At 41.0% G+C, this 26,670-nt stretch overlaps 2 protein-coding genes across 15 annotated transcripts in view; one reads left to right on the plus strand and one right to left on the minus strand.

Moving 5' to 3' along the window:
- LOC307043746 (flavin reductase (NADPH)-like) lies at positions 1-20,254 on the minus strand. Its single transcript, XM_079688523.1, has 5 exons — positions 20,098-20,254; positions 5,650-5,805; positions 4,559-4,760; positions 3,926-4,090; positions 1-958 (listed from the first exon to the last, which is right to left on the minus strand). Exons 1-5 carry the CDS (start codon positions 20,104-20,106, stop codon positions 801-803), a joined length of 690 nt encoding a protein of 229 aa, XP_079544649.1. The 5' UTR covers positions 20,107-20,254; the 3' UTR covers positions 1-800.
- ppef2a (protein phosphatase with EF-hand domain 2a) overlaps positions 19,033-26,670 on the plus strand; it is a 14,468-nt gene continuing 6,830 nt past the window's right edge. The window contains exons 1-14 of one of the 14 annotated variants that reach the window (XM_079688508.1): positions 19,033-19,261; positions 19,705-19,750; positions 20,117-20,151; positions 21,070-21,222; positions 22,049-22,108; positions 22,303-22,479; positions 22,935-23,062; positions 23,152-23,206; positions 23,295-23,470; positions 24,045-24,159; positions 24,376-24,422; positions 25,013-25,179; positions 25,258-25,294; positions 26,441-26,590. In XM_079688508.1, the coding sequence (XP_079544634.1) occupies positions 22,416-22,479; positions 22,935-23,062; positions 23,152-23,206; positions 23,295-23,470; positions 24,045-24,159; positions 24,376-24,422; positions 25,013-25,179; positions 25,258-25,294; positions 26,441-26,590 (939 nt within the window). In that variant the 5' untranslated portion in view covers positions 19,033-19,261; positions 19,705-19,750; positions 20,117-20,151; ... (1 more) ...; positions 22,049-22,108; positions 22,303-22,415. The other 13 variants (XM_079688509.1, XM_079688500.1, XM_079688506.1 and 10 more) reach the window with 13 other exon arrangements.

Raw genomic sequence — 26,670 nt, forward strand, 5'->3', positions numbered from 1 at the left:
TCAGGTTTATTATTGTGCGTTTATTTTACAGAACTGATACAGTACACATTTGGATATAGAGTACTCATGTGAATACACTGTGCAGTATTATCTGTCAGTAACAACACAAAGCTGTCCAAATACAACCCTCTTAAATGAATAAGTTGTTACCACTGATGTTATGTCCAAACACCAAAACTCTTTGATAATAAAGTTATCGATGAAGGTTTAAGATCATCTAAAAACAAGCGTATGAAAAAAGACATTAAGACATATTAAGCTATTTAAGGCATAGATATATATTTTACACCATGTTGAAAGATGAAAGACTGCACATTTGTTCACCCAAATTACAAAACACGAGTCTTCTCTTTTAACTCTTTAACTTGGTGATGTGAATTTTTAAGATTTCCGATCACTTCGATCCACATCCATGACGTTTTATCACCTTATAATGATGTGAACTTGTGAAAAGAAGCAACAACAATTAATTGGAGTCATGCTTCTTGTAAAACGATGCATTCAAGTCCAATATTCATTCTTTGCTTTGTCTGTTTTTAAGTGCAGAGCAGATAGCTTACAGTGGTTTTATCAGAGCTATGTCGCTGTTTACCACGCCCTGCCAGTGACAAAAAACAGAAGGGAAGTGGACTAAAAAACTACATTTTGCTCTGTCGCATTGGAATGGAGGCAAAAGAAAAACAACCTCAACATCTTAAGAAAAATCGGTAGATATAACCAGATATTGGTGAGTAAAAAATATGTGTTGTACTTTGGGTGAACAGACTGTTTTAATCAGGGCAACACTGGCTTCTTATTTCTTATTTGGTAGTGATGGCGACTCCCTTGTTGACCCAGGCGTTGGAGTTGAGTAGAGAGAGCATGAAGCGAGCCACGTCTCCTCTTCCCACTGCGCTGCCTACAGGGAGACCACTGCCGTCGGGCACAAAGTACCCCTCATGGGTCAGAAACTCTTGAGCTGGAGAGACACAAAGATTTTAAAAAATGGCATTCAGAGGCATTGCAACAACAGGTTCCTGCAGGAAGTGGAAAAACACAACATCTATGGTTAAACGAGATGAAACCCCAAGGTAAGTGTTACGGCTGCTGTCTTCCTGGTCGTCTTAACTTTGTTAACCTGTGATATATGTAAATGAGCTGTGCGGTTGCCCTGAGGTCATTGGCTGCTATCTCCTGATTGAAAAATATTCGATACACACACACTAAGACTGAATATCATGTTCTATTTGCAATTAAAGATTGATAATAGTGTGTATTTGGTTATTGAGAAGAGACTAGAGAGTGCTGGAAACTTTTTGGGGCGGAGAGGGCCTTTTATCAGTTATTAAAGTATTAAAGTTGAAAAGCAATGATTAAAAGTTTAACTATTCCAGGCTTTGAACCAGCTGCGCAGATGATATCGCCGCATCCTAGCCGCCAGCTCTATCCACTGGGCTATCAATTCCTTAAACCATCGAAGTGTTTTTATATTACTCATTGTCTTTTTGTTCACAACTCCTCCACATTTCGAAGTGTTTCACGAGCCAGAACGACCTATTTTTCTTCCTGGCTTGCTCTATAATGATCCAATTCAAATGCAATGCCAACAACAACTCAACAGCAACAACGCAAACTTCGACAACAACCCACACATTGCGCATTGTTTAGAGGGGTTAGAAAGTGTTGAAGCGCTCAAATTTGAAACTGTTTCAACCTGTCACCTGTCAGAATCGAGACGAGGCAGTGCATTGAATCACCTGATTGGACGGCGAACCAGTGAGTTGATTCATTCAGGAAATGAAGCAGTTGCTGGTTCGGACGTCACATGTCACGTGATTTGAAGCAGTTGCTGCTTCGGACGTCACATGTCACGTGATTTGAAGCAAGCTTCTATGGAATAGGAAGTCCAGGGTTGAAGCTCCGTTCGAAGCTTCAGTGTCAAACTGCCATCAATAATGATTAGTTGTGACTAGTATCTTAGCCTTTACGTTGACTCTAGTTATTTAGCTTAGCTGTGTTTTGTTACAGCCTCCTTTTCATTAGTTTGTACCACTGCGATAGTGAGGGTTATTTAGTTTAGTTATGTATATTCCTTTGTATTTAAGTAGGCTCACTTATTAGAGTCCTCCCTTTGTTTGGTTGCCCATTTAAACTTGCGCCCTTGTGGCCACTTTTGTTTGTTATTTAAAACTGGTGCCTTTGTGGCCTTTTGTTTGTTCCAGGCTGCTTGCCTGCCATTTTGTTATCCTGCTATACAATAAAACTATTTATAATTATTACCAATTCCAAGTGGTGTATGTTGCTTTCCTCTTCCCCTAGTCGGGACGTAACAGTAAGGAATAACTTAAACACTGCACTAAGTAATGAGAGCGCATGCTAGGAGCCTGAACTGTGTGATGTGAATGTGATCCTGAGGCAGAAGGTAATCTTTAACGACTAATTTCCACCGGGTCTGTCTGCGTCGCGTTACGGCCGCATGACGGCCGTGAGACGGCCGCGTTACGTCTGCGCCGCTATGGAAAGCCCAAAGTGCCTCTATTCGCCCGTTTAAAACGCGCGAAAAACGGGCGAATAGTGTCACTTTGGGCTTTCCACAGTTTTTTACAAAAAACGGGCGTTTTAAATGGGGGAATAGTGGCACTTTGGGCTTTCGATACGCCGCAGCGTTCGCAAAGATTGCGGCCACTCTAGTCAATGGGTGCTATTCCACCACACACGGCACGTTACGTCCCAGAAGCGTCTCGGCGCAGGGCTTCTCTAAAATTAGGATGAATCCTATTTTTTACGCGACGCAGCCGTGAGGTAATGTCGGGCAGGCAGGAAGTGGAACGTTCAGAGCATATATATATATATATATATATATATATACACACAAACACATTTTGCAGACCCTATCCCTCCGTAGTCTTTCAAGTAGGAGAAGAAATGCCAGCGTTCTCCTCCGGTTTACAGGCACTGTGTAAATTATATATAGAATAATTATAATAATGAATGCATTTTTTTACCACTAAAATACAGCAACACATCTTTGATTCATGTCGTTTATCACTGGGATATTATTATTATTATTATTAACTTTGTCTGTGCAAAGTAGCCTGTCCAGGAAATATGTCCAAATCAACAAAAACTGCGAGCCGGCAGGCAAGACGCTCCGCTTCTGAAATGCTTCTGAAACGCGCCCGGTGGGTTATGATGCTAGGTGGAAACTAGCGGTAATGGTGCGTTCACACCGGACGCGATGCGATGTTTTGGGGCGACGTGGACAAATGCGAATTCGCTACGACGGCAAGCATGAAGCGGTGGACGCGAATTCCGCGGTGTGATTGAAGCGATTGAAGGGGGCCGCGACAAACGCTCGAGTTCAATTTTTTCAACTCGAGCGTCATATTCGCGGTTGCCAATCAGCGGTGAGGATCTCAGCCTGTCGTCACTGACGTTCAACCAGAAAACATCAGCCGTTAGCAGTTAGCACATAGAGCTCACAGCTCCTCATATCCGTTCAGAAACTGGACAAAAGTTAAACAAGTACAAACCACAGACTGTCTGTGTCATGGTGAATACAGTCGCTGGTTTATTTATGTCCGTAGGCCGTTGTTGTGAGTGTGGAATGAATATACAACGTAAGCTTAGCCTGGTCGACCCAATCTTCATTCAGAAAACAAGCATTTTAAAAGGCTTTCGCCTGCCGTCTTGTCTGCAGACTTGTCAAGCATTAATTCATGTTTTTTACTAACCGGTATCAGTTACTTCGGCATCATTTAGAAACGTGTATTACAATAGAATCACGGTAAAATATGTTAATTTTGTTGCAGTTGTAGCCACCGAGCCAGCATGTCTTGTTTGAATGACGCGAGTGAAACTCGAGTGTTTAAAGCGATGCGATAGGAGCGATTAGAGCGCGTCTGCGTTCACACCGTTCTTTGGTCTACTGCCTGTTTGCTTTTACCTGAAGCCTGCAGGTTCTTCAGACCAGGCGGGCGAACCACCGTCCAGCTGATGTCCTCGGTCTTGTGCAGTAACTTCTCCATCTCATGCATGTTGGTGAGGATGCTGCGGATCATCGGCAGCAGGAGGAATCGAATCAGAAAAGATGACTGCGCTCCAGAGTTAGCTAACATCAACAAGAAAGAAAAAACTGTGAAATTATCCTCTTACATTCTACAAATAATGTCAACGGAACAAAACCTTGTATTTAAGCTCTAATTGCAGTTTTTTGTGCTTAAAATTCTAAATTAGAATTTAAAGTTACAGTACATGCCCTGTTCTTCCAATGAAAATCAAAAAACAAATGTAAAACCAATATACAAAATATAAAGAGGCAGTGGCCATACTAGGATCTCTCTGAGTTTCTTTCTTGAAGTTTTATCCAAATCTGAACAAAATAATAAACACAATCATTTTATCTATGAAGGCTTGATTGAAATCCACACTTTAACACTTGATATCTGAAGTTAATTTGAGAATGATAAACAGAAATAGATTACAGTTTATCAAAACAAAACCACTCCTAGGACATTGATACGGTGGACTTATTTGATTATTTAATCTTACAATGCATCATTACATGTACTGCACTTACGCTCTGTGTACCAGGAGGTCATGGTGATGATCTTGTTGACCCGGGCCTCTCGCATGGCGCTGATCATGCTGGTCATTGACAAGGTGTATCCTGAAACCCCCGAGAAGAAGGAGGCCGGGAAGCCGAGGCAGGACATGATCACATCCTGTCCTTTGAAGTGAGTCTTCAGACTGTCTGCTGAGAAAATATCAGCCTCCACCACCTAGAAGCAGGGAAACAAAAATAATGACTGAGGTGAATTTTACTTTTTTCAATCCTGCTGATGGATTTATTTGAGGCTTTATCTATATCATGTCCGTTTTGTCCATCTTTATTCACTTGTTGTATTATTTCTTAGCTTGGGTGTGGCACTGTACAGTAACTGTTTGCAAAAATCTTATAAAATAGAAGAATAAAAAGCATTTGTTGGGGAATATTTGGATGGTGCATAACAGGGTCAACAGTGTAGATCATTAAAGTGTTTTTAATAGGCAAGGCAAATTTATTTATAGAGCACCTTTCAACACAGGGCAATTCAAAGTGCTTTACAAAAAGGAAAGACATTAAGAAAATGGCATTTGAAAACAGTCATTAAAAAGCAAAGATAATAAAAATAAACATTAAAAGAAAAAATACATGAATAAAGATTACAGTGCAGTTTAAGATATGAAATGAATAGTTCAATTAAAATCAGCGGCAAAAAGAAAAGTCTTCAGCCTGGATTTAAAAGTAGTAAGACAAGTAATAGCCAATAACACAGTTCTTTGGCTCAGAAGAATTACATGTGTCAGCCAATACTCAATAGCTAATATTAAGTAAACTGTTATTATTTGGGCTTTTAATGGGATTTGTTCAGAGTAATGCAAAAATAAAATAACACTGGGCTTTTTATCTTGGCAGTGCTCCACCTTCCTGTGTGCACAGTACCACACCCACATGTAAAAGTTGTGTTGGCTTATGTTGAGGAACATAAGCAGCACATGTTTTACCTCATACAACCCTCCTTTGGACATGATAAAGCATTTATCATTTATTTTGTGACTGAACTTTGAGCCCGACATGCACGGAGCAGCAGCACAACACAACGACTACCACCCATTGGTTCCACATACCTTGAGGTTATCATGATGCACGGTGAGTTTGGCTGGGTTCCTGACGATGGCGGTTACGGTGTGGCCCTGCTGCAGCGCCTGGTTGACCAGATACTGTCCGGTCTGTCCCGTGGCTCCCAGCACGGCGATCTTCATCCTTACACTCTGACTCACACTCTGACACACACACACAGCTCAGTCAGGGCAGAAGCTTATCAATACACGACGCGTGACCAATGCTCGGACCTCTCTCTGTTTCACAAGTGTAAAGAAATGATTTCTATGGTGCAATAAAGAAGCTCTCTCTTCGGAAGTTCGGTTTGTCATCTGATGGATTACGTGTTTAAATTGTGGATTCATGCTATACTGAATCCTTATTTCTACAGGAGTCACTAAATAAAGATAAATACTTTTATAAAAAGGTCATGTTCAATAAAGACAATGTGTGGACATTTTCTTAAAATTTTAAGGGGGGCAAATTATAGTTTTAAATATTAATACATCTACAATAATGTGTTTTAAGCTGTCCAGCCTTAATTTAAGTCCAACAAATTATTATAAAATAAATATATAAAACACAAAAATAGCAAAACCTCATACTTGCTAGCCTGGAAATAGAATATATTGAACCTGTTTTGTTTAATAAATAATTAAAACAATTATTAGATTGCCTACATTTTTGCAGGGAATTTGACATTGGTTTGCAAATTGCTATCAATCGTATATGTCTTATGGGACTTTACACAACATTAAAACAAAAATGAATTACAACTTTTTTTACAGCTGAGTAACAGGAACATTTAAAATGGAGGTCAAATATGGACACACAGTGTGTCTTTGTTGAATTTGAACAGATTATAATTTCTGCAGCAGTGGAGGATGACGAGTTTGTGAGTCAGATGCTCTCTGAAGATTATAATAAACTGAATTCATCTCAAATTATGTTGGTTTGGCAACCATTTTGAGAATGTATTTCCTGGAAGTAGTATGTTTAAGTTTATTATCGTCAACTTGGAGCCACATGCTGCACTGTGACATCAGCTGAGTTAAATAAAATGCAAGGATGGGCTATCATTTTGTTGATTCATTTTCTATAAAAATGTAAAACCCTTGTTATGGGACTGACTTTTTTCTCAATTGAAAAAGCCAACATTCTTAATAGATAGATAGATCTTTAATTTGTCATTGTACAGGCACAACGAAATTACAATGAACTCAAGGTACCAACACGCAACAAGACAATATAAAAACAACAAGACAATATAAAAACAACAAGACATTATAAAAACAAGAAATGGGACTTAAATAGACATGATAGGGAATATGTACATAAATAAATATTAAATTAAATTGCACGATTCCCCTCGTATTGCACGGAAGACTTATATAATTTAAATATTAGCAGCGTTTAGTGCACATATGGCCCTGGGGGAAATTTTGAGTCTGTTTGTCCGGGAATACATGGTACAGAAGCGCCTGCCTGAGCGCAGCCGTACAAAGTGCTTGTTACCCTGGTGGTGTGGATCCTTGAGGATTTTGACTGCCTTCTTAAGGCAACGAGAGCCGTACAGTACCTCAATGGAGGGGAGGGGGCAACCGATGATCTTCTGGGCCGAGTTGATGACCCTTTGGAGCGCACCCCTCACTGCGGCTGTGCAGCTGAGGAACCACACGCAGATGCAGTAGGTGAGGATGCTCTCCATGGCGCAGCGATAGAAGGACACAAGCAGGTCCTGTCTGAGGTGGTATCTCTTGAGTATTCTCAGGAAGTAGAGTCTCTGCTGTGCCTTCTTGACGGTTGCCGTGGTGTTGGTCCTCCAGGACAGGTCCTCCGCCAGGTGAACGCCCAGGAATTTGATCACTGAGACTCTCTCCACACAGCCTACATCAATGTACAGGGGCTGTATGTCGGTCTTCTTCCTCCTAAAGTCAATGATCATTTCCTGGGTTTTCAGCTTGTTCAGCTGCAGGTTGTTTACTTTGCACAACTTTAACAGTTGCTCCACCTCGTCCATGTACGTGGTCTCGTCACCCCCTGAGATGCAGCCCACCACAGTGGTATCATCAGCAAACTTTATGATGGAGTTGCTGGTGTGGGCGGGGGCGAGATCATAGGTGTAGAGGGCGTATAGGGGGGTCGATCAGACAGGAAGTCCTTAATCCATAGACACAAGGAATGGGATACTCCCAGGACTGATAGCTTGGTCACCAGTCTGTCAGGGAGGATGGTATTAAATGCAAAGCTGAAGTCCACGAAGAGCATCCGTGCGTAGCTCCCCCTACTCTCCAGGTGACACAGGGTAGAGTGGAGAGCTGTGGCGATGGCGTCCTCCGTGGACCTGTTGGCCCTGTAGGCGAACTGGTGGGGGTCCAGACCGGGAAGGAGGGATGAGACGATGTGGGGACGGACCACCTTCTCAAAAACTTTAGCGGGGGCGGAGGTGAGTGCCACTGGACGGTAGTCATTTAGGCAGCCGATGTTGTTCTTTTTCGGCACCGGGATGACTGTGGATGTTTTCAGGCAGGATGGGACGATGGCCTGGGACAGGGACTGGTTGAAGATCTTGGTGAAGATCCCCGCCAGCTGGTCAGCGCAGTCTCTCAGCACCCGTCCCGAGACGCCATCCGGCCCCGCTGCTTTCCTCGGGTTTACTGCCTTCAGTGTGCGTCTCACCTCGTGCTCCGTGAGGATGAGGCTGCTGAGGGCAGGTGGGTGTAATGGTGTGGCTGCTTCTGATAGCCCTGTCTCGTAGCGGGCGTAGAAGGAGTTCAGCTCCTCCGCCAGCTGAGGGTCACCCCCGTCGGCCGAGGGGTGGCTGGGTTTGTAGTTGGTCATCTGCTGGACCCCCTGCAACACCCGCCTGGAGTCGTTGCCCCGGAAGCAGTCCTCAATCTTCCCCTTGCAGTCCGTCTTGGCCCGCTTGATCCTCCGCTTCAGGTCGGCTCTGGCAGTGCTGTACAGCTCCCTCTCACCAGTCCTGAAAGCGATGTCCCTCTCCCTGACCAGGAGCTGCACCTTTCCAGTCATCCACGGCTTCTTGTTGGGATGAACCCGGATGCGCTTATCCACAGTGACGGAGTCTGAACAGTGCTTGATGTATCCCAGGACCGCTGATGTGGACTGTTCCAGGTCATCATGTTCGAAAAAACCCCAGTCGGTGTTCTCAAAACAGTCTTGCAGCTGTGGAGTGGCGTCTAAAGGTCAGGTTTTAAATGTCTTTATAGTGGTGGAAACACTTTTCCTGATGGGGGAGTAGGCCGGAATTAGGAGAAGGGACACATGATCTGACTGGCCTAGGTGCGCTAGCGCTTTAGCTCTGTAGCCCCCCTTAATATTCGTGTAGACCTTGTGTGTTATCCCCCCTCATGGCACAATTAACATGCTGGTAGAGTCTGGGAAGCACTACCTTTAAGTTGGCATGGTTAAAGTCCCCCGCAATGATGTGGACAGCCTCAAGATACATGCTTTGTTGACTGCTAATAGTATCATGTCGCTGACTTAGCGCCACGCTAGCATTGGCATCTGGTGGAATTAGGGCTGCACGAAATTGAAAAAAACTGACATTGCGATATTTTTTTCCCCTGCAATATATATTGCGTTTTTTTTAACCATATTTAACCGGATGAAGGATTTTAGTCACGGACGTCTGGATCTTAACTGGTTGACTCATCATACCTTAAGTCATGATCTAACATGTCATGATAATGCATGTTGCTTACCCTCAAATAAGGGGGTTCATCTGTGAATGAAGAAGAGAAGAACCTTTTTGTATCAAAAATAGTTCCAGATGGCAGATGTTGCTTTTCTTTTTGGAAGTAAATCTTCATTCCCGCCGGTATTGTCCTCCTGTTCCTCGCTCATTTTTTACTGGTGTTTTGATGGTCTGCAAACTAGCGGGACGGGGCCTGCTGTGATCTGATCCAAAATGATTGTGATTGGTGGTTTGCTGTGCATGCAGAGCCTGCATGTCACTCACTCAAGTACCCCAGCAAGTTTTCCTTTTGTAGCAAGCAGCAAAAATAATTGTAACATGACGTGTTTGAGTTAATTTACCTACTTAATATCGCACGTCCTAAAAGAAAAAAAAAGAAAAAAAGTAATACCATTTTTTTCTAAAATCGCGCATGCGCATATCGCGGTTATCGCCATGACACGATGTCGTTCAGCCCTAGGTGGAATATATACTGCAGTTATCAATACAACATTGAACTCCTGTAATCCTGAGATACTAATGAAAGATCAAATGTATCAAATATTGTATGCATTATCCATTCGTTATTGATTCAAACTTGAATTCAAAAAATAGAATAAAGTATAATTTAGGGAAGTTTTTATACTTTTTAAAGAAATAATATGTTACATTTCTCCACTAACATATCTAATCCCAAATACATCATTGCAGACAGTATGTCACCCAATTTTTCAAAAGAAAAGGTGGGTGTGGTCCATGAGCATACTTGCGAACCTTGAGACCTGCGAGTGAGAGGTGCCTCTCATCTTCCCTTTACAAGCTTCAAAAATGTATTTATCGTGTGATTTTGGAAATAAACGTTTCATATTCTGAAAGCCAAGACTTTGTTAACTAACTAAACACCCGAACCCTGAAAAACAAGTTTTTTACACAAATCCACGTTTATTTTGAAATGAGCCGTTGCGACTTCCGACTGATTATTTCCTTATTGTACACGTTTATATTAATTTATTTTACATTCAGTGTTCTCTGATTGTATACTACAGGTAGGCTGTCATTTTATTAACGTCCTTTGATATTGTAAACTTTGTGTTATGCGTCTCTTTCCTGCAATATTGGATGTTGAAAGAGCTGAAGCTGCAGTTCATGTTCGCTGATGCAGCTGTTGTGTTCTGTTATTGTATGCTACAGATGATATGGTCGAGTACCAAAAGAAGGAAAGAAGTTGTCTGCGGTCCTCTTTGAGAAACATACACAACGCAGACAGACACCGGTCACACGTGCGACAAAAGTATCAGATGGGCTTCAATTTACTTTTGATTGTCTATAATTAACTATAAAAATACGCGAAAGTCCTTGATAATAAATAGTGCTCTGCATAAACAACAAGTTTTAGAACCCCTGCTAGAGCAAACATTTGTTGAATACACCTATTTGTATTGCATTTTAATATTTTAAATATTTTAATATTAATATTTGAATGGGAAAATTAGCAAATTGCTTCAATTACTTCCAGGTCATGTGACCGAATCACTCAAAATCAGGTATTAATCAAATAACTACACTGTCTGCATTAGACACACCTCTTTGTATTGCATTTTCACCCTCTAAATATTCACCCTAGATGACCCTCAACCACTTAAGATGATCTTTGCTACTTTCAAACACCGTAAGTGTAACTGAGGACCACTGCTCAGGTGTAATATTAACTTCACTAAAACCATGAGAAATGAAAGACCTGGTGATGAAATCTCTACCTCGTGCTTCTTGCCAGAGCTCTAAAGCTGTCTTTTTCTTTCCTCTTTTGAAGCACACCATTTTTAGATCAAATTATGTGATCTGGTTTCTAAAATGGCTTCTATGTCACATGACAGAGAAGCTGTTAAAACAAAATTCAGTGTGACATTAGGTCACATGAACGTGAAGCCATTGAAAAAATAAACTGAATATTCCATAAATATATTAATATATAATAGAGGAAGTACTAGAATATAAAGAGGCGTGTCTATTGTGTACAGACCTACAGACTAGTGGCCAGCACACGAGATCACTATCCCGTCGGGGGTCGCCAGTCTCTGGCACTGTTATTTTGGGGGTCGCGGGCTGAAAAGTCTCACCATACTTAATCCTAGACAGTGGCACATGGTATATATTGTATGGCTTTGTAATTTTTGAATGTTGATATGTATTCGCTCATAGCCTACTGTGCCTTTCACGCAGACAATAAATGTGAATTCTGAAATGACAAACAGGTTTATGTTTCAAGTTTATTTGCATTAAAAACGTGTTTTTAAACTGTTCTGTTCAAAGTTGATATTTTGTTTCTTAAAAGATTAAAGGTCCCATGTCATGCTTTTCCGGTTATTACCCGTCACCTTGTTATGAAGGTTTTTATGCATGTAAATGGTCAGCAGAGTCAAAAACCCTCAAAGTACACCCTGTAGGGAGTAAAACTCTAACACAAACGCCTCGTTGGAGATTTCTAATTTTCCATTGTTTACTTCCTGGGTATCGCTACGTTACACAGTAGCCACGCCTAGAAGCCACACCTAGAGCTATGGCCGCACCCTTTGCCAGCCTTTCACGAAACAAAGCTTCCCAAGCCTTTCAGCGATTCATGGCAGATATGCACAGCGTAGGGCACTGAAGAACGATGCTGTTCCTACTTTGTTTGGACAATTTATGATGTTTAAAACAAACAAGGTATCTACCACGAATGTTTAAATGGGTAAAAGTTTTTCGGACTGCTAAGTTGGGATCGCGGAGAAATGCTCTCCGCAGACCCATTCTCACAGCGTTATAAACCTTTTTCTTACTCAATATCAAGCCACACTTATTGTTTTTACTTCGGCTGTGAGTGTTTGTGTGTGCTCAGGATGAGTTTTGCTTTTTCTCGCTGTATCTATCTCCGACACGGAAGCCCTGTCTGCTCCTCACAGCAGCTCCTCATGAGCAGCTGCACGTCGCTTGACCAATCAGAGCACACTGGGCTCACAGGGAGGGGGGCGAGCTGAGCTCCAACAAGCCGTTTAGGACAGAGAGTGAATACCGGTGAATACACATACAGTACTTTACAGAGATGCTGTATGAGAAACCAATGTGAGTTTGGAAAATTGCACAGTATAAATCTATTTTAGTATACCTCAACAATGGAAATATGATCAGTAGAAATGGCCAGGAAATGGGACCTTTTAAATCTTTAAAAACATGCTGTTTGCGATTTTTAAAGTTTGATGGAAGAAATTAAAATATAGGTCACTGACGTGGAGCTTTAGGCCTGCAATGTTTTTTAAAAAAAAATGTAGTTTCAGTTTTGAAGCCCGATATGGATGTTAAATTCAGAAATTAGTTTGAATAATCTTAAACAAGAACAGGATATTGGGCCAAGATGCCTGTTTTTAAAGTACAGAAACATTCAGAATGCATGACGATTCCTTCAAAGGTTTTGTAATAGACTCCTAGTACTCTTAATTTATAAAGTAATAATAATAAATGTGAATGATTGAGCTCATTAGTGGCCTGACTGGCCCTCCTAATTTGGTCTAAAAAAGGTCAATGATGATCATTGTGAAGAGGTGTCCAGCCCATATCAATAATATATCAAACTACATAGGCTAATATGAGATTCAGAAATTAGTTTTAAAAATCATGTCTTCATGTTATAGTAGGCCTACCTTACATGAACCTGTTTGAAACCTTAATGACACCATGATGTGATTATAATTTATATCTTAAAACCTTTAACAACTATATTTAGATGTTCATAAATATCTACATATTACACATAACCCCTATTCCTACTAGGAAACAGCCATGGACAGCTGCTAAAAGGGAGAATTACAAACAATCCTCCTAAACCACCGAGTGTGCCAATCCAGAACAGATACGATCCACTGACCCAGAACCGGAGATCTCTTTCTGATGACCTGGATAACTTGTCCTCTTCACACAGCAGGGTAAGGACCAATAGCTACTCCAAAAGTAAGAGGATAGAAGGAAAGCTAACGACTGGGCTTGAAGCTCTGATTGTGGGTGACTCTTCTGTAAGAGATGTAAAAAGTCTGTGTAGTAAGAACAACACCAAAGTACTCCGTTTTCCCAAGGATATGGTCTCTGACTTGGCTGAGAAGATCCTGCATATTGGGGCTGAACATCCGACTGAGAAGAATGTGGTACTGCACATTGGAACAAATTATGTTGTGAAACAAGAGTCAGAAGTGCTGAAAAAAGACTTTAAAGTTTGTTGGAAACTGTCAGCTCTCTAAATGAAGAGGTGTTCATCAGTGGCCCTCTACCGCCAGTCAGAAGAGGAGTGGAGAGATTCAGGAGATTTTTTGCACTGGACACCTGGCTTTCGAATGTCTTTAGTGACCATTCTGTTCTCCACCGCCCTTCACCCCCCCTATTACCTCTGAGGATACTCTTCCTTCACCCCACAGCTCTCTCTACTCTCCGTTCACCCTCGCCCACCCTCCTGGAGATCGCTGAACACACGAAGGAGATACAGAGGGTTGGCACAAATTCCTTCCTGGAGTTCAAAGACCAAACTAAGGCGATACGCAGGGTTGGCAGCATGTCCTTTACCCCCGCTCCTCAACGACGCCCACCAAAATCACCGAAGCAGAGATGTGCACCATCTCCTCCGTCTTCATCACCGTGCCTACGTCAACCACCTCCCCTCCCTTCAAGAAAGCATCTGCAGCCTCCGAAACCTGATAAGGATGTGTGTGTACAAAACGCAACACACTCTTACTGATATGTGGTGGGTCCAGGCTCAAGGGCGTATGGCACTCTCAACTCTTTCCAGGACATGCCGGGGCCCTGCCTGCTAGTAGCTTTGCCGATATCTGTGTTGATCGGTAATAGATTAAGAGCGGTGAATCAGCTTAGAAACAGGAAGTGCTCAAACTTTTGTGTGAGTTTATCAAATTTAGCAGTGATTCCATGTCAGCCACAGCTTGTCACAAAAAATCTTAATGATAGTGTATTCAACAAACTTAAACTAGCTTTATTAAATGGCTGGTCTTTGGCAGGAAAAACATTTTTAAATCAATGATTTTATCACTGAGCACAATCTCTAACGGAAACTTGGATTGAACAAAATAACAGTGCAGCTGTTCTTATCGAATCAAACCTCCCAACTTTAGTTTTATGAGTCAGGAAATAATGCATAAGAAAGGAGGTGGAGTTGCTATTTTGTTCAATGATTCCATTCAATGCAGGAAGACATCTTATCGGAACTTTGCTTCTTTTGAATATGTGGCCCTTCAGCTGAAATACTCCTCTCGAGCTCTGTTCCTTAATATCTATAGACCACCCAAATACTGTGCAAGCTTTTTTTATGACTTTACTGAACTGCTGTCTATAGTGTGCATTGACTTTGACCGTCTAGTCATTGTTGGTGATTTTAACATCCATGTTGACAACCCCCAGGACAGAGGGGCTAAAGAACTGTTTTGTGTTCTTGATAACTATGGACTGACTCAGCATGTGACGGAGCCCACGCACAATAAAGGGCACACTCTGGACTTAATTATCTCAAAGGGTCTGAATATCTCTAATAATTGTGGTGACTGATGTTGCACTCTCTGATCATTCCTGTGTTTTCTTTGAGAGCTCTATTTCTGTTCACAAAAATGTTCAAAAAGTGGTAACCACAAAGCAACATTGAACTGAAAATACTAGGGAAATGTTTAGGCCATGACCGTGAGAACAGAAAAAAGAGAGTGTCGAAAAGCTGAACGTAGGTGGCGAAAAACAAATCTCCAAGTTCACTTTGAAATCTATAAAGAGAGACTTGGCGTTTATAATTTGGAATTGAAAAACGCACGACAGTCTTTCTTCTCTGACATCATTACTAAAAACAAAAACAACGCACGTGCCTTAAATGCTACCGTCGACAGACTAACCAACCCCCCAGTGTCAGTAGCCTCTGAATTTCTATCCATGCATTGAGAAACACCCTTGGTCCACGCGCAAAGCATTGTGGGGATTTTAAGACCGCAGAGTCTACACATGTGCAGCCTCGACATTTCTCCAAACGAAGTACGCCGGGCTCAATAGAATTCCAAGGGTGTTTCTCAATGTCGAGTATGCTTGCTTGGTAGCACATGTCTTCCGAGCATCTTGCTTCAGAAACGAGGCAAGAATACTTCCTGGCATTCGGAAAACGAAGAGTGGAACAGGCTAGCAAGTGTGCAGAGTGCGTCATATGAGAGGCCCCGCCTTACATTTTCCGACACAGATTTGGGGAAATTGGTCCGTGCGCAAAGCATTGTGGGGATTTTAAGACCGCGGAGTCTACACATGTGCAGCCTCGAAATTTCTCCAAACGAAGTACGCCGGGCTCGGTAGATTTTCAAGTATGCTGTACATTGGAACAGTACTTCGGCGGCGCTCGATGACGTAGTATGCTTGAAATAGTGGCTCTGGAGCAGCTTTACTCGCGATTGAGAAACACCCTAGAGTCCACGGACCGGTACCGGGCCGCGGAGGTGTTACTGCCGGGCCGCGAAATAGCTGTGAGTTTATCGTAATATTTGCAGAATTATAAATATATAAAAACATTTTATAAAAAAACAATTCAATTATTTTAAAATGTTTGCACCTATACCAGTCATATTATTTCATCCAAAACATACAAAATAAATCAAAATTGGTTAGCATAAGGTCTCATTCTCTCGTGCGCAGAGAAAGTTACCGGTGCGCCAAGTGGAGCACACAGGAGACAACCGTTTCATCGCAGACTGTTATGTTTATGTGGGGAAATGGCAGTGCATTCATTATTTGAGATATATTTCGAACTCGGACTTCATTTTAAAGACATTGCGGCCAGGGGTGTGGAGCTATTTTTTTATTTGTAAAACCTTCTTCACTTCAAGAAATGGCTGCAGCATCAGGAGACAGCCTCTGAGAAGTGCAGCACCAGAGCGTACACACCGCCTTCACTGTGTTCCCCACGGCAGGCTGTTACGTTTCAACCACACAGACACCTCTACACACACACACACACATCGAACGGCCCGATTATTCCCCCTATTACTCGTTGTATGAAGGAAATGTCCGGTCACAAAGGCACATGATGTGTATGTGCTCTGCTCAGCTCTGCTGTGTGTGTGTGTATGTTCGGTGTGTTTGTGTGTGTCCAACAACGGCATTTGTTTTCAAATTACCATGAATAGTAATTTACACACATCTGGCCAACTCCATAGGTATGTGGGTGTTCCCAAAAGAAGTTAGTTTAATCTTAATCTCGATGTAGTGTTAAATGCTGTCGGAGTGCACCAGAACGACCGCCCCGGTATGACGTTATTATGGCTGGCAAACAAGCCCAGGGGTCTCACTGACATTTCAGTTGTATCAATATGTGTACAGTGGTCCTAATTTGTTTTAATTGTATCCTGGTTTTAAACTTTGTTAATATGTTTTGGATGCATATTGTTCTATTATTTGTTCAGGCTGTTAAATACAATTAGCCTCTGTTGCCACCTGCTGGTGAGTAAATATTAAAATCAGTTAAAATTGACAATTGGTCCGCACATTTTTTTAAATTTATCTGCCAGTCCTTGGCACAATAAAGGTTGGGAACCCCTGCCCTAGAGGCTTCTCAATACTCTAATTTCCCCTCCTCGACTCCTCGGTCCTCTGGTAGTGACCCGGAAATAGATTTCAGCGCGCCATGTTGACGGACACCTAATTTCTCTAAATGCACATCGAGGACAGAGCATCGAGGAGGCTCTCTGGAAGAGCTATAACCGAGGATACACTGATGGTTCCTCCACAACTCCTCCGCGGATGCATTTCCGGGAACTGTGGAGGTGTGACGTACGGCCGGACTTATCTCAGCTAATGACAGCTCTGCATGCATCCGTTAGATATTATTTTAGTAACTGCTTTCATCGCGACGCGATGTTTACAGTGAAAACAGCTGTGAGGTCCGTACAGAAAGCAGAGCAGTGTCTAAAATATATATCACTCAGTATAACAGGCCTACATTACTCTCTGTATTTGTATGCTGTAGTTTAGTAGATCTACAAACAAAGAGTCTATATTTTTCAAAGACCAATTTTAGTGCTTCACATAATAAAAAAAAAAAAACGGCTGTAGCCTGATCATGTTTTAGGAGCTGTAGGTGTGTGTGTGGTACAGTGTGTGGGTGCGTGTTGTACAGTGCGTAGATGCGGCCGACAGACGGGTCTCAGTTGGTTTGGTGTCCTATGCTTACTTTTAATACTTGTAAATACAACTTTTAGCCCGTAATTTCAATTCCCCATTTCAGCGACCGAGAGAGGGGGGGATATATCCAGTCTCTGATTGTGTTACGTTATTATGAGAGCGCTCTCATACTTTAAATTGTATATATTTATATAAATATATGTGTATATATCCGCATCTGTAGCCTGTTATTGTCTCATTATACCGCACTGTGAATGAATTAAAAGTAAATATATAAGTCGTCATGAACACATCTGTCCATCAGACAGGGTGCCGCTGTGCCTTGTGTCATCATTAATGGACGTCTCTTTAAAATGACCGCTCAGAGGAGAGGAGTTCTCATTTCTCTAACCACCTGCTTCTTCCACTCCTCTCTCCCCCTCCCCAGTCCTCCGCTCGCATCTCCTGTGGGCGGGACTAAGTCTTGAGGATAGGAGTCGAGGATAGGAGTCAAGGAGGGGAAATTAGAGTATTGAGAAGCCTCTCCTGAGAAACACAGCATATTGTGTTAAATGCCCAGCATTCGGTGCCATTCGATGACGTAGTATACTTGAAATAGTGGCTCTGCAGCAGGTATACTCAACATTGAGGGTGTTTCTGAATCGCGAGTAAAGCTGCTCCAGAGCCACTATTTCAAGCATAATACGTCATCGAGTGCCGCCAAAGTACTTTTCCAATGTCCACCATACTTGGAAATCTACCGAGCCTGGCGTACTTCGTTCGGTGAAATTTCGAGGCTGCCCATGTGTAGACTCCGCGGTCTTGAAATCCCCACAATGCTTTGCGCACGGACCAATTTCTCAAAATCTGCGGCGGAATATGTAAGGCGGGGCCTCTCATATGACGCACTGTCATGCACACCTGCACACATACTTGCCAACCCTCCCGATTTTTGCGGGAGACTCCCGATTTCATTGCCCTCTCACGGTTTCCTCCCGGGGTCATATTTCTCCCGCATTTCTCCCAATTTCTGATAAATCAGATTTACTCAGGACTGTTTCCACTCAGACTTTAATACAGCTACACCATTGTTTGGTTTCCATGGTAGCGCGTCTCTTTAGTAGCTCGCGCAACTGAAAGTCTGAGATATATCACAGAAAACAGAACAAGAATCGACAACTCTACCCTCTGCTCACTCCGTTCCTGTAAAATACAGGTCCAGCCCACACATATGCTCCATCAAGGATGGTGCTACAGGCCACAAGGCAGTGCACTTACAACTACAATTAGCATGTTAATGTTAATCTAATACAGCTCCGGCGATCCACTAGCACCTAGCACCCCCCCCCCCCGTTTTGAAATGCTCCCGATTTCTGAGGTCTCAAGGATGGCAAGTATGCCTGCCACACTTGCTAGCCTGTTCCACTCTTTGTTTTCTGAATGCCAGGAAGTATTCTTGCCTCTTCTGAAGCAAGACGCTTGGAAAACATGTGCTACCAAGCAAGCGTACTCGAGATTGAGAAACACCGGCCGTTTCTCAATCTCGAGGATACTGGCTTCCAAGCCAATATTTCAAGGATGCTATGTCATCGAGTGCCGCCGAAGTACTGTTCCAATCTCCAGCATACTTGGAATTCCACCGAGGCCGCGTCCTTGGTTTGGGGGAAATTTCGAGGCTGCACATGGGTAGACTTTGCGTCCTTAAAATCCCCACAATGCTTTGCGCATGGATCAATTTCAAAAACCCTTGCGGAGAATGGCTGAACCGACGCAGCACACATTTAAATGTAAGTATGTAGTGGCGTAGAACATGGTTGGTAAATAATATGTGACTTTGTTATCACCAAAAATGTGTTCCGTGAAAGTAAAGCAAGTTCATAATTAGATAGGCATCGTGAGGTATTTATTTTCGGTACAGTTTATGTTGAAACCGAGAGAGTGGCACACTTGTTAGCCTGTTCCATTCTTCTCGTTTTCCGAAGCCGTGACTTGGACGTATACTTGCTTCGTTTATTAACGAAGTGACTTGGAAGTACGCGACTACCAAGCATAGACTGTATATATATATATATTTATTTTTTAAATCACCCCCCCAATTCATATTCATGAAGGGGGGATCTAACTATACAGAGAATATATATTTTTTTAACCACGATGTAAACATGTTTATTTCTGCTGTAAAGTTGGGCATTTTAACATGGGGGTCTATGGAAATTGCTCCCTTCTGCAGACTGCTCCTACTGGCCACTAGATGAACTGACCGGGTATATTGATAAGTAAGTAGGCTATTACAAAATAAATGAACTTTCTATTAATACAAGGCAAGGACTGTTAAATATATAAAGACTGTTGAACACGATAGCATTAGTTTTAAGTACCGAACAAGCTGTCAATGGAGTTAACGTAACAACCACATTGAACCTCACATGAACCCATAACAGAACCTGTGTTTGTGAGCGACTCAAACACACCTCTTTATGTCATGCAACACGCGGAGCAACACACGTTTCTCCTACATTTCTCTTAAACCTGACAATTCGCTATTAATTGATGTCAATATAAAACACAGGACAGCTTGCTTTTAGCTTTTTAAAAGGTTTCTAGCCAACATTAGCTAACTCACCTCCGCCATACGTTTGCAGTGCTGCGGGATGCGTTCAAGAGCCGCGGCGTTCAGGTATGTTTGTAAAGCAACGTTATGAGTTTTATATATTAAATAAGAACATGTCAATTGATGTTGGTCATAAACAGGATGATGTTACATGACCCTTTCAAGTTAATCTCGTAGTGAAACTGCATCCCAAATATTTGATTAGCACCTAGCGTTATAACGTTGTGTAAATAATTAGCCATTCGTTGGAAATTAGCTTAATTATTAGCCATGTGTAATATTTTATTCCTATCAAGTTCTAATACATTTTATTTATATGTGGTCATTTTTCAAGATAACATATAAAAATAAATACAGCTATAAAGATACAACTTTGGACTGGTAACCTTTGGTGTACATTTGACCTTTTTCATTTTTATTTAATTGTAATAATAATGATTCAAAGATGTAACTGTGTGGGACTTACAGCAATTGGGGAAACATTTGAGGGAAAACAGTGATAAATTAGTTAAAGTTAATACTGAATTGTTTTTGGGGAGACTTACTTTTTCTTACAGCCTGCCATGAGCATAACTCTAATGTCAGACAACTATCATCGTTGCAAGTGAAACATGGAGATTACCTTTATTTTTGCTCAACATAAGGTGACATTTAACAAACATCATCATGCTTAGGTTTGGTAATACCTTACTACTTCATAGCACACAATCCAAAAAAGAAGCCCATGTGATTTAAAAAAAAAGGCCAAAAACACATCCTGGCCTCTTGTCCCCTATAGTTTCCCGCGGCACTTCACCCTCTTCCTATAAAAAGACCAGTCTAGTCGCATCAAGTCATTAGCTCAAGTAATCCACTTGTGACTCTGTGCCTTTCTCATACGATCACACACTGAAGCACTAAAGACTAAACCAGCTTCAGCACAGACTCACGGAGCTTGATGAGGCCTCTGTGCTGAGTTACTGGGTGTTGCTGTCATTCTCACAGTACAATGATCGGTCTGATAGACATCCTGCAGTTCTTGACCTGATCCTGTTGGACTGTTGGAGGATGAAACTGAGCAAATGGCTGTTTGAACATTCATTGAAACTGCAAGCCAAACAACTTGGGAGCTGGTGACTGGATTGAAGAGGTGACCACGTAAGTATACTGCTGATTTAAAGATCTCGTATTTCTACGGCAGTTAGATCAATTGAGTTAAACCAGAAAAAAGCAGATAAAGACAGAAACATCTTCATGTTCCAGATCTGAATCAAGAGTTTCTCAAAATGTATTTTAGTCCACTTAAAATGCCAGGCTTACATTGTAGTACAGATCTCTTTACATGTTAGGAAAGTCACCCATCTGTTCCTTTTTAAAGTAGGTCATAACCAGCAAGAGAATTATGTGCCACCCAATTCAATGAAATGTATATTTTAGGTTTGATTGATCAACCTAAAATAGAGGTTGATCAATCAACGGTTGTGTACATTGTAAACATTCATTAAGGGATTATTTGTTTACTACATACAACAGATGGTGATTTAAAACAATAATTTGTCCATTTCATAAAAACAACTTCAGTCCATACAGATATTTCTTCACTTTTTCAGCTTCATAGATGGCATTATTTTAGTCTAAATAAAAAAAAAAAAGCCCCATGCTTTAAGATTGAGGCCGATCACAGAAGTGAGGAGCCAGCAGTAATGAGATTAAAAGGTTGAACGTCTTCCAACTCCAGCTCTCCAGCTGATGACCAGCCACGCTCAACTTTCCACTCTGTCAATGAACAGGGTCAACTGGAATGTAGCAGGTTACTTCAAGTTGTTGTAAAGTCTGTTTGTGACTCCAAAAAACGAATGCATTCCTAGTAGAGAGCAGTTTAGGATTAATTACTTTGTACTTAAACTATACAGCTGTGTACATTCTTTAATGTAACCTCTGATAGCTTTTACATAATGTGAGGATTGTTTGGTGCTTTGAACAGGAACAGTCATGGGATGTGGCGTCTCAAAGTCCAACCAGTTCCACAAAAACTCTGGAAAAGGTAACCATGATCCTTCAAACATTGACCGATACACCTATTTTTCTCTCTTAACCTTCTGAGATGTATATAAATCCTCACCACTATGTCCCACTTGTTGTCTACCATAGTTTACACTTCAGATGTAATCTCCCTGTTTTATTTGTTGTAATAATCTGTATTTTTGTTTGACCTTTTTCCTCTGCTGCTGTCTGCAGCTGTTATAAGTAAGCTACACCTTGTTGTCATTGTTGCTGTGATTGTTGTTGTTGTTTTCCATATGAGTATGAGGGCAGGTGGAAGCAAGATTGAATATCCAGCTTAAGCAGAGATGTTCAGATATTTCACACAAGCTAAACACATTTTTGTTGTGGAGGGAATTTCCAGTTGTTGTGGTGAGTCTGAAATGATACATACAAATAATTGAGTTGAGAATTGAACTTAAAATAAACACCAAAGTTGAATACTAATACTTTAACAAATGTGGTAAATCTTATTTTTTTACTTCCTTTCTTGTTTTGCCTGTTATGGTCCATGACAGATTGTTCGTCTCAATACAGGGTAGGGCAACCTAGGAAGATATCACAGTATTGTTCATAATATTTTTTCCGGTGTTGACATAAATATCAAATGTTGGCAATATCACAATCTCTTATAGCTTCCTTTTCAATACATAACAAATGTCAAGTTTGTTTTAAGTCATAACTGAACCAGAACTTTCTTTTAAATGTATCTCCTAATAAGAAGGATACAAAGAACGATTATTAACTAAATGTTGGAAAAGCAATAGCATGTTGTGAACAATTCTATCATTTGAATATTTTCTGATCATCTTTTGTCGTCGTTTCAGCTATTAAATCTGCCGTCCTGATTCAGCGATGGTACCGTCAGTTTGTCGCCCGCAAAGAGATGAGGCGGAGATACACCTGGCACATCTTCCAGTCAATCGAATACTCTGGAGAACAGGCTCAGATAAAGGTGAGAAACAACAGGGATGGTCCTGTATATGTCTCTAAATAGTAAGAATGAACATAAGATCTTAACTTTCACGTCTCCTCCACTTGTAGCTTTATAACTTCCTCGGCTACCTGATGGACAATTTCACACCTGCAAGCAATGAGCGTAAGCTTTGACATTTCAACAGACAGTTTATTTCACGAGCATTTCCTGAATCCCTGACTTTAAACTGTACTCTTGTCCTTGCTTCCAGGGAATTTGATCTCGCACATCTTCAGAGAGAATGAGGTCTGTCGGGATGCAGAGTGGGAGAGGTACTTCTGCTACAAAAACATCGAGGTGCCAGATCTTTACTCAGGACCCCACCTCACCTTCCCTCTGACGGTGGAGCAGGCGGTGGGGCTGGTGGAGGCCTTCAGGAACAAGAAGGTAGGTGCACACCTCCACTTTACATTTACCTCTGTCACAGTTCATGTACAGACTCACTGGTTTTGTATCACTGCACATGATGGAGTCTACTTCTTGTGTTTCACTGGACCCGAAATAACATGACCAGCATTTAACATTTTGAAGTTTTAAAGAAATCTGACAGGTTTGCAAGGTTTTTGGACAGTCTCAGATCCACAACAGACATTATTCTGTAGAAAAATGCTAAGGTGTGTCAATTGACCACTACAATCATGTTTATTCATTTAAGAAGGAGTCTGCTTTTTCCTTAACAAGTATTTCTTGGTATTAATTATATATATATATATCAAAAAAGAAAAAACATCTGTATCTTCATTGGCATGTTATCATTATGACATTTTCCTTCTTAACTTGTTGTTTAGTCGGCAGAAAAGCAATCTTTAAAAAAATATATCATTTGTTTATTGTTGTTTTTTCACATGCTGTGCTATAAAAAATGCCTAAAGCTCAGACCTATGAATCAAAATATCACTGCTGTGATCTTACCTGTCCATGTGTCTAAAACCTTTTTGCTAATAAGTCTCTCTCCCAGTAGCAGCTGCACTCGCGCTACGTCCTCGAGCTACTGCTTGAAACGTGGAAACAGCTTCGGCTATTGCCAAATATCAACCGTATCTCCACCTGCCACAGCAAAGAAATCACTATTTGTGGTGAGATTTGATCAGTTCATTATTTTACTAACTTTAAAGTGATCGGATTCCAGCGTCTAGATCGCTAACTGAATCTTTTGGAGTTTTAGACTAATCAAGAAAATTGCTCTGAAAAAAAACTGCTTCTCTGTTGTGAAGCACTTTCTGACTGTAATGTAGGCAGTTTGTTTATGTTTGTTGTTATTTACTCATCAACATATATCCTCTTCATTACAGGAGATTTGCATGGACAACTGGAAGACCTGCTGCTGATTTTCTACAAGGTACAGATTTTCTCTTCTAAAATCTAAAACTGATAGAATAGCTGACGTGAAAACATTTTTTTCTCATGAGCTATAATTATTTAATTTTAAAAAGAGGCATCTATAGAAAGAAATATTTGATTGAAGTCCTCTACTGTTATTAAAACCTCCAAAAGCTCCTTCTGTACTCCAGGGCTCGATAGTAGTTATCAGGTTGCAAGTAAATTAATTATTTTTTATTATTTCAATTGAAATGATTGAGTGAGTATTTATATATCATGTGTAAAATAAATATTCAACAACACTAAGGTGTCTTCAAATGTCTTGTTTTGTCTGAGCAAACCTCGTTTATTTTTATTTTCATGATATGCAATTGAGAAAAACAGATTTTATTACTAAAATGAAACTTGAATGATTAACCATTTTCAAAACGCTATCAGCTCATCGTTAAATCAATTATGATTTTACTGTCAAGCTGCAACATGCTGCATTATTCTATATTTAGAAATCATTGAGTCAGTGAACCAGGATCAGTGCTGTGGCCTGTAATGTGTTTACTTTGAGATTACAGAATGACTCACTCTTGATGGCTTCATTTGTTTACATCACAGAACGACATGCCGTCCTTGGAGAAGCCGTATCTGTTTAACGGAGACTTTGTAGACCGCGGCAAAGACTCCATAGAGATCCTCATCATCCTGTTTTCATTCCTGCTCGTCTATCCAAGTGAAGTGTACCTCAACAGAGGAAACCACGAGGACCACATTGTCAACCTGAGGTGAAACCTTGTCTAACTGGGGGAGGGATGAAGCCTAAAATCAGTTTCTAACTCATCTTGTGTCTCTGGCTGACGTAGGTACGGCTTCACAAAGGAGGTGTTGTCTAAATACAGGGTAAGTTGTTAGCACCATACAAACTTTCCATACACATGTTTGGTAAACTCCAACCCCTGCTTATTTAGTAATCCCGTCTGCGCCTACACACTAAGTAAAGCTTGATACGGGCCAGAGTCCTTCCTAATATAAAAAGGGACCCTCCTCCTCGCGGCTGAGAGGATTTGACGTCTTTAAAGTTGACTGTCTGACGTCAAAGATCCACAAGGGAATCCCCAGATGTCCCAAAAGTTTCAGGCTACTGTCCTTTGTTTGGATACAATTATAAACACGTATTAAGCTCACAATCTGGAAAAATACCTTTTAACTGGAGCCATACCCGGACCAAATGTATTAATCAATAAGAATACAAATACTTTATTTTCTATACTTTAATAAAAGATAAAGAACATAAAGTAGAAATGTGCGCGTTGTACTACAATTGTAAACTTATGTCCTACAAACACAGATCAGATAAAGACAACAACAGCATCATGACAAGACAAATTCATAGAACAAAGTTAGAAAGTACTGGACAGGCGATGCAAAATAAGTGATCCGTATCAAGAAAGACGTTCAAATGTCAATGTTAAATATTGACATTTTCTGCATAAATTTTTCTTATCTTAATGTATTTGAAATCAATACAAATACAAGTTTGGATGTGGGACCAGTACTGGGGGTTATTGTTATTATTTATTAATTCAACTTGTTGATGTTGTTTTAGATTACAAGTTGTGGTTGCAATTAATTCCCCCCCCTCCAACCCTATTTATTTAAGTCCAAAACAGATAAAGCTGAATTATTAGATGGCAAATATATCAAAAATAAAAGTTCAACCACAACAATAAAAGACAAATAAAATCATTCTAATCATTTCATAAAAAATAAACAGAATATGGGCTTGGTGTTTTGTGTATGATGGCAGAAAAAGTGAATGAACAGGTTAAATGTCAAAGCAGCGCCATGTCATCCTCAAACAAGCAGGACATTTGGCATTTCCTAAAGATTTTTGCTGTCAAAGTGTGGGAATTCAAATCAGGTGAAATGATTGAGTAAAATGTAATCCTAAAGAGTACAAACTTAACTCGGGCTATAAGATACACTATGGCTCTAAAACTGAAGAATAAAGAAGGGATGGGGAATTTAATTCCTGTTCGTCCTCAGATGCACGGTAAACGGATCCTGAAGCTGCTGCAGAAGATTTTCAGCTGGTTGCCGTTAGCGACTGTAATAGACCAGAAGGTGCTGGTTATCCACGGAGGGATCTCCAACACCACCGATCTCAGCGTCCTCGCCAGGGTGGACAGACACAATGTGAGCCTCGAACATAGGCATGTTCATTTTAAATGTTTTATCAATTATCCTGAAAGCCATTGAAATTCCTGCTCTGTTTT

Source organism: Notothenia rossii (genome assembly GCF_949606895.1).
Source record: "Notothenia rossii genome assembly, chromosome: 6".
Lineage (NCBI taxonomy): Eukaryota > Metazoa > Chordata > Actinopteri > Perciformes > Nototheniidae > Notothenia > Notothenia rossii.

Bases quoted from the DNA above. Each gene is read 5' to 3' on its own strand.
- LOC307043746 (XM_079688523.1), bottom strand. The intron at 4,761-5,649 runs GTATGTGGAACC...CCCTGCTTCTAG, and splicing joins TGCATCATGATAACCTCAAG to GTGGTGGAGGCTGATATTTT. The intron at 4,091-4,558 runs GTAAGTGCAGTA...TGTTGATGTTAG, and splicing joins GACCTCCTGGTACACAGAGC to CTAACTCTGGAGCGCAGTCA.